Here is a 13,415-nt window from a genome sequence, read left to right as displayed (position 1 = left end):
GAAGAACCTTTGGTGATTGGTAAAAGTAAAAATCCTCGATATTTTAAAAATTTTCATGTTGGTAAACTTCAAGTTGACTGATACTACAACATGAAGGCCTGGATGACTATGGATACCATGACAGATTGCCTGCACATATTTAACAAAAAAATAGGAATAATTAAAAACTTTAAATCACTGTACACAAAGATTTTAATGGGAATAATGTTATCATCATAGAATGTTCTGTATTAACGGCTAAACTGAAGAAGTCCACAACAATTGCTAACGCCTTAATTTGGATTGTGGCAGCATGGAGCAATAAATGTCTCTCCATGGAGAGATAAATGTCTCAACCAAAATAATTGAAAAGTGTTTCATTAGGGGCGGATTTTTAAAAAACAATAGTAATGGAAAAGAAATTGTGGAAAATCTTGAGCTTCAAGACCTAGAAGATGATTTGACATTGTCAACCTTTTGCAAAAGTCATGAAGTTGACAATTTTTGGACTACCTAGGGATTGATGCGTCCCTATTGACGGCAAATCCTGAAGTAAACTTAGCTAGTTGTGTTGGTGATTTTAAAGAAAACGAACAGGAGTCCAATATTTCTGACAACGAGAGTGACGATGAACTAGACTTTACTACAACTGTAAGTAATTTAAATGAGGCTTACCTAAAATTAAGAGACTTATAATTATTATTTTTTATATATAAAGGTGATGCCAGAGTAAGTCAAAAATTCTAAAGTTCTAAATGTTAAGTCAGAAATTGTAAAAAATAATGTTCAAAACAAAAAACAAACCAAAGTTGATGATTTATTTAAGAATTAATACCTACCTTTTTTACATTAGTATTTTGTTTGTTTTATTTGTGTATATGCTTACACAGATACAGGGTGATTGATTAGTGTGAGGAAGCTCAGTAGATCTGTTATAGTAAAAATTACAAAAAAAAATAATTGACAAAAATTGTAGGCAGCTTTAAACTCCACATTTTAAAATTAGTTATAATCTTACAGGGTGTTCCATAAGATGGTGGCAGACCAAACTTATGTTTTTTTAAATAGAACACCCTCTATTTTATTTTAAATTTTAAATTTGCTTCACTTCCACATCACAACAATGTAAAGTTTTATTATGCTGTACCGGGTATTTAAAAAGTTATAACCAATATTACCTGAACATCGTATCAAGTTTAACTCCTTGTATAATTAAAAAGGAGTATAGGAACATTTATCTATTGCAACCATAGTTTATAAAACTATGGTTGCAATAGATAAATGTAGAATGTAGAAAATAGAATAAATATAGATAAATAAATAATTGTTAAAAATTATAAAACATATTCGGTTTCATAATATTCGTTAAATCAAATACAGGGTAAGTCAAAATGCAAGTACATTATTTTCTTGGTAATTTTAAATAGAACACCCTGTATTTTATATTACTATCGAAAAGTACTAATATCGTACTTCAAATTTTATTAAGTACTCTATATACCTAAAGTTATCAGTTTTCTAGATATTTTTATTTTTACATCAAAGTATTAATTTGGTAGATATTTTAACGTTTACCAATAATTATTTTGAGTTGGTCATGATTGATTTGTCAGAAACTGACAGTTTGACATTATTGTTTATAATTCAGTAACGAAATAACGACACATAAAAGAAAACAATTTATTTCAAATAAAATTTATAAAACATAATCAACGGAAAATTAAAAAAAAAATAACAACACATAGAAAAATAAAAAATATTAACTTATCTTACTTAAGTAAGGTGTTCAGAATTACCTCCCAAAACATCTATGCATACTTGAAAGCGGTCATTGAAAGAGTTGCTTACATTACTAAGCATTTGTAAAGAAATATTTTGAAATGCAATTCGGATTCTATTTTTTATATTACCCCTTGTTGTTGGGGGTCTATTATATACTTCGTTCTTAACGTAACCCCAAAAAATGAGTCCATTTTATTGAATTCAGGTGACCTTGGGGGCCACCTTACCGGTCCATCCCTTACGATCGATCTTTCACCAAACTGATCATTAAGTTCACCACGTACTAATTCGTTGTGGTGCGCAGAAGCACCGTCATGTGGAAACCACATTTGTTCACGTATATTAAGTGGAACCTCTTCTAATAATATCGGTAACTGATTTACGATAAAATCTAAATAAATCTCACCATTTAAGTTATCTTCAAAAAAATATGGTCCTACTACATGGTTACCGACGATACCTCCCCACACATTTAGAGACCATCTTGTTTGACTATATGTTACTATGTGGTATGGATTACTTATTGAAAAGTAGTGAAAGTTATGCCTATTAACAGAACCGTTTCGATGGAATGTAGCTTCATCGCCAAATAGGACATAATCAAAAAAATCTCTCTGTTGAATGCTTTCGAATATGATAAGGGTGCATCTTGTTTTTAGATAGAATGTTTTGAAAGGAGAAGTAACTAATGTTCATTGGAAATACTCCTTATATTTGTGTGTGAGTTTTCTGTAACCGCCATCAACACACTCATTTCGTTTTCCACTGTCACACCAGTTTTTGTTTATTCATGTTTTTGCAATTTCAATGTACTTGCATTTTGACTTACCCTGTATTTGATTTAACGAATAATATGAAAACGAATACGTTTTATATCTTTTAATAATTATTAAAAAACTATGGTTGCAATAGATCAATGAGCGATTTTGCAATAGAGCAGTTTTAAGTGAAGTAGATTTCTAATTTAAAATAATATACAGGGTGTTACGTTTAAAAAAACTTAAGTTTGGTCTGTTACCATCTTATGGAATACCCTGTAAGATTGTAACTGGTTTTAAAATGTGGAGTTTAAAGTTTCCTACAATTTTTTCAATAACTTTTTTTTGTAAATTTTACTAAATAGATGTAGTGAGCTTCCTCACACTAATCAATCACCCTGTATGTACGAAAATGTATAATTAAAGATCAATCAAATTAAAACTTCTTTTTTATTTCAATTTATTAAGCGATAACTGTACACAACGGACAACTCTACACAACTGATAATCATTTTTGCCCATTTGTGTCGGTTATAGAGAAGTTTCACTGTATATAACTAAAAGGGTTTTTTGACCTCTAGAGCAAACTAGTTAGTGTGCTCCGATTAGCCTCGCAGACCTTTCCACAATGTGGCCTGAAAGATCTTTTGTACATATATATGTTTCATTCAATTGATCTTCAACTTTAAAACAGGCTAATATTAAAATATATTATCATTCGAAATACGAAGTTTTTAATAATAGTATTAGACAAATTAAATCAATTAATTAATAAAAACTGTAAAAAATATATAATAAAAACACCATTATATTATTCTATTCTATTTATTATTGTTATTTTACTATTCTAAAGCTCTTATATTTGTATCCGCCACGTTTTCTATATTTCGGTATAGCTTTTGTAGGAACCTTTATTGTCAGTTATGTAATAAAAGTATCGATAGGTCTAACGCCACTGGTAACCTATATAAAATAATTGAAAATCTAATACGAAAAACTGAACTCCAAGAATAATGAGTGAATTGGTTTCTATTAAGGTTTATATCAACCAATCAATTTTCTTCACTGTTGGGAACAAATTATTAACTCCTGCGAAAATTGTCGGGTTGATTAGAGTAGAATTTCTACGATCAATTTATCCGTACAAACAAAAACGGCTTTATAGCGTAATTTTAAGGTAATAATAAAAAAAATATTATCCTCGAGGACATGTTCTTCAGTCGAATACAATATATTAACGCGTTGGCAGCTTTTATACATAATAATATCCTCTCTAATATTATTGTTTTCAAAAGAATATTGTCAGAAATAACAGACTATGAGTGGGTTAACTTGTAATAAAAAATAAAAATAATTATTTTCCTTTTATTTATATTCTGTTTTAGGCAGGACGAGTTTGAACTATGTGTTAGGTGGTAAGTATGTTTAAAATTTAAAAATTAATATATTTCCGTAACGACGAGTCAAAGATCTCTCGTTTCTTTATTACAGGATGTTAAGTTTCTATAATTAACTTATTTTTTTGTTTAAATTTTCTTAATAATTAAACTGTACGAATTTAATTACTATAAATAAAAATATATTGTATAGAAGGTGGGAATATGTGTGAATTTGTCACTTCCGCCAATACCATTGATTGCGTTGATTTACGCTTGATACTACATTTATCTTTATCTATCGAAACTTGTCAGGACCTGAGAACTACCGCGTTTAGCCTTTAGTCGACTTACAAAGCTCGCTTCATTCACGTGCTTAACAAAACTTTTTGCCGTTCTTGTGTTTATGTTGTGTTTTCGAAGAAACCAGTTATAAACATCATCTTTCTCTGATGATTAGTGTGTAGAAAAACCATTGAATATCAACTTTTAAAGGTAACTATGAACATTTTGCAAGAGATATAAATTGTTTTTGATATTTTGTTTATAATGTAATTATGTAACTATTGCTTTAATATGGCCCCCTCAATGTGTATGCATTATGGACCCGGGTCCATATTACATACACATTGGGGGGGGGGGCATATTACATGTCTGCATCTTTCTCCTAAATCTGAGAAAAAAAGAGGAAATTGTAAAGTGCTAACGACGTGAAAAAGGCAGTAAAGGCTGTTCGTAATAAGCATATGGGTTTTAAGAAAGCAGTCAAAACATTTGCTGTACCAAGAACTACGTTAAGAAGGCTAGTTCATGATCCTGACTTATCATTAGATCTGTTAGTACGAAAACCGTTTGGTAGAAAAACTATTTTACCTTTAACTCTGGAGAAACAATTAGTCGATTATCTTTTGCAAATGAAGTGCACCTTTTATGGACTTCCTCGCTTGGATGTTAGGCGAATGGTTTATCAATAAGCAGTCAAAAATAACATCCAAAATCCGTTTAAAAATAAAAGAGCAGATAGAGCATGGTTCGACCATTTATTAAATAGACATAAAAAGCAATTATCTCTCAGAAAACCAATGGAAACATCTTACGCTCGAGTGCAAGGATTCAATCGCCAAGCAGTTAAGGAGTTTTTTGATCTGTTAGAGGTTGAATATGCAAGAAAAAATTATTCTTCCGACCGTGTCTATAACGTAGATGAAACTGGACTTACAATCGTGCAATCAAAAGTACCGCAAGTGATAGGAAGAAAAAGTAAAAGGCAAATAATGGCGTTAGCTGCAGCAGAACGCGGGTCTTTAGTGACGTTGGTGTGCGCAATGAGCGCCGGAGGAACTTTCATCGCACCAATGTTAATTTTCCCAAGAAAAATGTTTACAGATGTATTATTGAATGGGGCTCCGCCAGGAGCCATCGAAAAAGTACACCCTTCTGGTTGGATACAAACCAATTTATTTTCTGAATGGTTCAATCATTTTGTATCAAAGACCACTCAAACAGAGGATTCTCATGTCCTTCTTATACTCGATAACCATTACAGCCACACTCGTAATGTTAATATTCTAGAAGTTGCTCGTGAAAAGCATGTTACCATTATCAGCTTGCCTCCTCATACTACGCACAAGCTGCAATCGCTTAATAAAATATTTGTGGGTGCACTTAAATCTCATTATTGTGAGGAAATAAGAAAATTTCTGTTACATTGTGACATAATGCGTAAGTCTCATGATATTGTTGAGTTATTGGGTAAAGCTTACTTAAAATGTGCACCAGCTGAGATTGCCGTAAATGGTTTTAGAGCGACTGGAATATATCCCTTTAATCCTCAAATTTTTCAGGATGCTGATTTTCTAGCAGTCACAATCGCTTCAAAATGAAGCGGAAAATATTTCATCGAGTACAACTTCTTTGATGATGAACCTACCTAAGCTGTCTGTCGAAACTGCTACATTAACTGTAGAATCGTCTCTCCAACCCACTTCATGCACTGTTCCTGAATCCTCAATTTAACTGAAGTCATGTGCTCCAAGCACGTCAACATCAGATTTCGTATCTCTTTAACCCAAATCATCTAAAGAACATGGAAGACTGCTTACTATAAAGCCTTCTGTCTTCTATTCAAAACCAGGAACATCATCAGCTGTAAACGCTTCGCTTACACTACCCCATCAAATTTTACCAATACCCAAGCCTAAAATAGAAACCTTAAATCGGAGAAGAAAATCAACAAAAGCAACTGTAATTACATCATCGCCTTATAAATTTGAATTAGAACAATCTTTTAAGAAAGCTGAAGACCGTAAACAGAGTTGTGGACGCGGAAGGGGACGAGGACGAGGTCAAATTTGCAAAGAAGCCCAAGAGAAAGTTCGGAAATGTATTACCGTCGAAGATTCTGACACCGAAAAAAGTGATCATTCCAATATTGAAGAGAATACAGATTCCGAACTAAGTTCACAGGGTTCAATTCCTGATAAAGACGACGCCGTGTGCATCATTTGCGAGGAGTCTTATTCAAGTAATAGCAGAGGGGAATCTTAGATACAGTATCATAGCTGTCTTTTATGTGCACACAATGAATATGCCGGTGCAGAAACTGAACATTATATCTGCGATTTCTACAGATAGATTTTTGTTTTTGTTTTTCACAGTATTCCAGATACTGATAAGATTAATTTTTTTTATGTTAGATCTTGATTTTTTATATTAAATTATACTGTATTAGTATTAGACTAATAGTTATGTGGACGAAAATTAAAATTTTAAAATGTTGATTGTTTATAATCTCTAGTCGAAAAACAAATCAAGGGGCCATATTGTCACCTTGTCCTCTAACATTTTTTTAAAATAACTTATATTTTTTAAATAACACCAACAATATAACAATGCTTAATACAATGACAACTATAAACTACAAAATACTTCTGTTCTGAAACTATCAACTTTCTCTGTTTTATATATATATATATATATATATATATATATATATATATATACATATATATATATATATATATATATATATATATATATATATATATATATATATATATGTATATATATATATATATAAATGTATATATAATGGAAAAGGATAATGCGAGTGAATAATAAAAGTAAAAAGTAATAGCATGTCTCGCAAAACAGAAAACCAAAAATGGTATATCGATGGAAGGCAACCGTATATACGTATTTCTGACTATTGGTCGTCTTCAGTACGGTGCAGCCAAGTTAGAAAAGGAGCATATTAACTTGGGAAAGGATCACTACAGGAACAATGCAACCAATTTGTGGCATTAGAGTTAGAAGACCCTGATGGTTTCCAGGGCAACAACTAACACCAACCACGTTTGGGATTCCTTTCTTCAGGTAGCTGTAGCTTCCTTCGTGGTTGGTGTTAGTTGTTGCCCTGGAAACCATCAGGGTCTTCTAACTCTAATGCCACAAATTGGTTGCATTGCTCCTGTAGTGATCCTTTCCCAAGTTAATATGCTCCTTTTCTAACTTGGCTGCACTGTACTGAAGACGACCAATAGTCATAAATACGTATATACGGTTGCCTTCCATCGATATACCATTTTTGGTTTTCTGTTTTGCGAGACATGCTATTACTTTTTACTTTTATGTATATATATATATATATATATATATATTTATATATATATATATATATATATATATATATATATATATTTATATATATATATATATATATATATATATATATTTATATATATATATATATATATTTATATATATATATATATATATATATATATATTTATATATATATATATATATATATATATATATATATATATATATATATAAATATTGAATTTTCTGCTAGATGAAAAAAGTCCTTTCTTGCTTGTGGAATTGTATAACTATACTGGGTCATCTATTTCGTAAGTTGCACCAGCAAGATGCATGTCAAGTCTGGCCTTTACTTAGACTTTTTCCAATTTTTAAGAAGGCAACTTTCCAAAAATAAAATATCGAGGAAGCTTTATTTCTCTTACTGTGATTATCGTCGATGGAAAATAACTGGTTGCTTTTAGTTCGTAACTTCTATAGGCTAACAGAAACACAGGAATTAAAGTATTCTAATCTTTTTCATTATCAGCGACAAACATTGAAAGGTATTAGGAAACAGTTATATTATGTCATTCGGCCATTTGAGCATAGCGAGTGTTATTGAGCATGGCGAGACATAGTGCGAGTTTTCTCAATACCCAAGATTTTCATCAATTCTTGCCATATTTCTGATTCAAAATTTCGTCCTTCATTAAAATGTTACTATAAATGAACTCGACGTCTTAATTTGACATATGTGATGAATACTTCTGTTACTGTAGTCGCTTCTTGATTAGAAGGAAAAGCTATTTCAGGCCATTTTTAAAAATAATCCATTTCGATCATTAAATGCTTGTTTTTTTTCTCTGGCATCAAAATTAGACCGAGAATATTGTTTGTTCAAAAGGCTCTCAGGAAAAATATTGTGCTATTTTCTCATGACTTGCTACAACTACGACCACAACTTTCCAGAAAGGCTGTTATCAAGTTATTGCAACACACATTTTATATGTGATTTTAGAAGTATCACTTATTGAACTGTACATACCCCATCGAGACTCCCACTGTCGATATAATAGACTATTGAAAAGACAAAGTGATTTACATTGAGCCTAGTAGGACTTTATAATTTTACTCTGTTTGTGTATAATTTCTAAGTCATTCTCGTGTAACTTTTAAGTCATTATCTTTGTTCTGACTGTTTTTAAGATTTTCTAGGACAGTCTGATTATTATTTCTTCCTGTGTAGCTGTTGTCCTACGAAGAGTAACTTCTTTGGTTACATTGTTTCTTTCTTCAAGTTGACACTGACTTTGAACTTGTAACTCATTCAAAGTATCTTGGAATTCTTGTAATTGTTCATTTTGACAAATTAACCCCTGTTCGTTTAACTTTTTTTATTTCATTTTAACTAATATCTAGTTGCCCCTTAAATGTGTAACTTCATATTCTATCTTTAGAGTATCTTTTTTACTTCTGTGCTCACAATTAATCATCTCTTAGTCAAACTTACTACATTTAAAGGGTTTTTATACTCCATTCCACGAATATACGACTGTTTTACATTCGGTTTAAGGTATCAATTTAACTGGTCCAATGTACTGAATTGTACAAATGTAAATTCTCCCCATTTTTAAAATACTGTTATGACAGATATAAACCTTAGATTTAAATATGAAGTCATGATATAAATATAGGGTTGATAGTTTATACAACAGTAGTTCAGATTTTGAAGTATAAAATTACTATTATTGAGTTTAGTATTGCATACAAGTTGGTTTTTAAATTAAGTGATTTAAACGAAGTGTAACAATACTTAAGTGATTAAATAGTGTAATTTATTTAGTCGAATATTCAATTAGTATTAAAAACACCAAAAAACTTACTTATTATCTTATTCTCTAATTTTATTTCTTTTCGCGCATTTTATATATTTTCTCACGGATTTCAAATTTTCAACCATCGGGAAGATCTATAGTCTTTGGTTGTCGGCGAGATTTATATTGTGCGACATTTTGTTCACTTTGTCCACTTTTTTTTTGCTTTTTGCAAAACCGACTTTAGTTTTGTTTCACTAATACAGAGTGCATCACACACACATTCACGTATGGACTGAACTGGTCGCAAAGGGCCCCCGTTGGTTTTCTCAGCAGTAAAATAAGAAAGTACATTAAATATAAAGTTTTCTACATCTAAAACACGTCTTGGCATTTTTGGCTTCAATAAACAAATACACTACACTAAACTCTTTCTTAACGGACACCTCTCTTCACCGGACCCCTATATATGGACGGTTTTTAAAACTAAAATCAGTCGGCGATATATGAAACTGTATGTAAATTTTCGTTACTTTTTAATATCTGTAACGACTCGGTACTTTAGCTATCAATAGCCGGTATGTTATAGTGGTATAGCCGGTATAGTACTATAAAGTGATGATTTCGTATACGTCCAATTGTAGTAAACTTCAAAAACAACATATTTACGGGATGACGTTTATTTCGAAAGTTTTACCCGATATAATCATAGCAATAGTAATAACATTTTCAAAAATGTAGTCAGAACCTAAAACATGCTTTTAACGTCAAATCCAAATAATTTAGAATAATGGAGCAACCAAAATATGTTTTATTACAAGAGAAAGAAGATGTTAGATGTTAACATATACATAATATAAGTTAAACTAGGAGCAATAAATATCTGTAAGAAACATAAAACTGGAAGACAACGTAACAAAATCAATAATGGAAGGAAAATTTCGAAACTTTTTCTAAATATTTTGAAAAAATTAAAAATACTAGACAAAGTATTAACTAATAGATCTTTAGTAGGCAAATTAAAAAAAAAGCAGAAATATATTATAAATTTATACTAAATTAGGTACAAAAATTTTAAATAATGTTGAATTGAGTACCAACGACAAATTCAAATAAGAGATATAAGCAACTTGACGTCAGATTGTTGAGATTTTGGACGTGATGTGGGCTGCACTCTGGACAAATCAAACTTTTAAAACCGTCAAAGAAGTGTTAAAGTCCGTGGGCGCCTCTGGCTGGACGCATGCTCTTCCCAAAAGGGAGGCGTCTCCTCCGCATTATATTCGCGTCTCGCACTCCAACATTCTCATTCCTGCACTGTACACTTCCTATATCACGAGTAAGAGTGTCAGTTTTGGTTTTACGTTTCGCCCCGACATGAAGTACACTTGGTTGATGCTGGCTTCGAGTTTAGTGCTGGTGCTGGCGGAACTGGTGCCCAATACGAACGCCGTCAGTGCGTATCTTGAAGACGGTAAGTTTTTAATTATAAATTTTTCTACATACACCGGCAAATTTAAAAAAAAAAACAAAAACTAAATTCGTCTTTTTTAGTAATATTTTTCTCTGTACGAATTTAATAAAAGATCTCCACTGAGTAATTTTGTAGACCTCTTCCAGACTGAAGACAAATTATTATATTATAGTTCCAGTTTAGTGTTTTCGTAAGTTTAAGATCATTGTTTTTCTTTGTGTTTTAAAAGGATTACTTTTTTCAATAACATATGGACTTCACAAAATCCATTATGAATATTCATTCATCCATATCTTATCTCAGACAAATTTTGTCACATTTTTGTTGAAACAACTACTACCTTTGGTGCAATTGTTTATCGTGGCCAAAAGACAAATTAAAATCACAAATTTTTGCAATAAACGACATATAGTTAAAATTTGTTACCAAATTTAACTTCTTTCACTTCCTTATCTCTTATTTTTTTATTCTACTTAAAGCCCCTAATTTTCTTAATAATAACTACCTTGTCGGTTTTAAACGGACTATATGAATATATATATATATATATATATATATATATATATATATATATATATATATATATATATATATATATATATATATATATATATATATATAATTAAATAATAAATAAACTTAAAAACTTGTTTAATCAGTTCTATTTTATTAATATTTTTGGCGATGTTTGCAAATTTGGTGTTAAAGTGAATAATACTATTATTACTTTATTATTTATCTGATACTTCGCTAATCACAGTCGTCACTATCATATTATCTATGCGAATAATTAGATGTCGCACCTAATCCACAAGTTACTCCACAGTTGTTTTCGACCTTTGTTTGTTCATGCTATTCTTTTTATAAACCAAGAACGCTAGCGTCACCTGTTGTTTAAGATGCACGCTTATCATAGTGATTTTTTGCCATACCCCAAACCAACGCAATTGCACTGTAGTGGCAATGCTAGGGCGGAAATCAAAGAACTTCATAGCATATTTAAGAACCAGTTGGTCGATAACAAATTTCTTTAAATTAAATCGACATTTAAAAATATGTTCCAATAAAGTTAAAAAAAACAAACTTTAAAATTTTGTTAAAATATGATCAATTAACCACGCCCTTAATTCTTCTTTTATAAATGAATTTTTTTAACAAACTTTCGTTAAAATATTTGCATCCATATTTTCATGGAAAATCACCTAGGTTGCTCCTTGTGAACGAAAAAATTAAACTGGCCTCATGAATAAAGCTCTCATCGTTTCCGGCATAAAGTATAATGTATCATTTACCATTACCGGAACTGGTAGAGAAATAGCATTTCGTGATGTCATCTTACCAGGATGATTTTGTTTTATTTCCTTTGAAGCACCGGAGAGTTCAAACAATTATTTGTCTTTTTAAATCGAAAACCTAAATCTTTCAACAGTCTTGACAAACTAATAAAACTAATCTCACACAGTTCTTTTTTATTAATTTTTGCAACACATCACTTTTTGTTGCCTGTTCTGGGCAAATGTAACGTTTTTGAATATCGAATTTCTCTATCTAACTTTTTTTACTTCATCCTTCATCCATAATCTGCCGTAACAGATGTCAATGGACTAATGTTATTTTTTGATTCAAGTTAAAATAACTTTCCAATTTCAGAACTAACCACCGTTCTTCTGAAGATACAACAGGGTTAACAATAACCAATAATGTCTCATTTCAGACTAACAAATTTCTAACGAAACATAAAGTATTTCTAATTTAGGTATAATTGGTTATAAATTTGTTAATTTATGTAACTAAAACTAATCGCTTATACCTACCCACAAAGGTATACTTTTAAATAACCAAGTTTCATTTATATAAAGTTCTCGTATCTACAAAAAAGGGATTACGCCATGTGACATTGTAGTCCATTTTAAGAAACTTTTTTTTCTAATATCTTCTTGCAAAAGTATAACTTTAATTATTTGGTGAACTTATATTATACGTTACAATGAAAAATTAAACAAAAATCATTAAAACACGTTTGTTAATATATTCACTCTATAAATAAGACATATTTCATACTATTGCAATAAAATATTGAAAATAAAACTTGTCGAGCAGCGCTGATTGACGCAACAGCACAGTAAAATGTTATACATAAAGATATTGCAAAAGATATCTCTGCTTACTTGGTCCACTAGTAATAAAGTTAAAATAATTTAATCCCAAAACAACTACCGTTCACGGTTTTAACTAAAGCTGGAAACCAGTGAACTTGGCTTGGCTGGTTTCTTCGCCAAGAGTCAGATCTCGTCTCCCTTTGTGGAGACAAAGAATTTCAGACCATGTTTTCTGAACTGAAAAACTTCTGACGCAATTTAAAACCTTTTTTTAATTTCTTTTTTTTATTTTTATATATATTATATTTTACACTGGAAGTCAGTTTATTTCATTTCGCTTTAAGTTTATTAAAACTATCGTATAAAGCAAACTACTAGCATTCGTCCGTTTTATTAATGTATACGCTTCTCCTATAGGTTTTAATTTACTATTTTTGTTGGGATTAAGCCACAATTTTACTTTAAAATTAAGCTTATTTGGTCTTTCGATTTCTACGTTGAAAAGCGTTCTCAAAATACAGAACATTATTAAATTAAACAATTTTTTT

At 30.7% G+C, this 13,415-nt stretch overlaps 1 protein-coding gene across 2 annotated transcripts in view; it reads left to right on the top strand.

Annotated features, from left to right (window-relative positions):
* The first annotated feature begins 10,440 nt into the window (after nt 1–10,440).
* LOC140438325 (uncharacterized) overlaps nt 10,441–13,415 on the top strand; it is a 230,877-nt gene continuing 227,902 nt past the window's right edge. For both annotated transcript variants that reach the window (XM_072528007.1, XM_072528006.1), the window contains exon 1: nt 10,441–10,768. In XM_072528007.1, coding sequence (XP_072384108.1) covers nt 10,456–10,768 — 313 coding nt within the window. In that variant the 5' untranslated portion in view covers nt 10,441–10,455. The remainder of the gene's footprint in view (nt 10,769–13,415) is intronic.

This window comes from Diabrotica undecimpunctata, chromosome 4, assembly GCF_040954645.1.
Source record: "Diabrotica undecimpunctata isolate CICGRU chromosome 4, icDiaUnde3, whole genome shotgun sequence".
NCBI classification, from domain to species: Eukaryota; Metazoa; Arthropoda; class Insecta; order Coleoptera; family Chrysomelidae; genus Diabrotica; species Diabrotica undecimpunctata.
The sequence above is the reverse complement of the archived record's forward strand: the minus strand, read 5'-3'. Positions and strand labels throughout refer to the sequence as shown.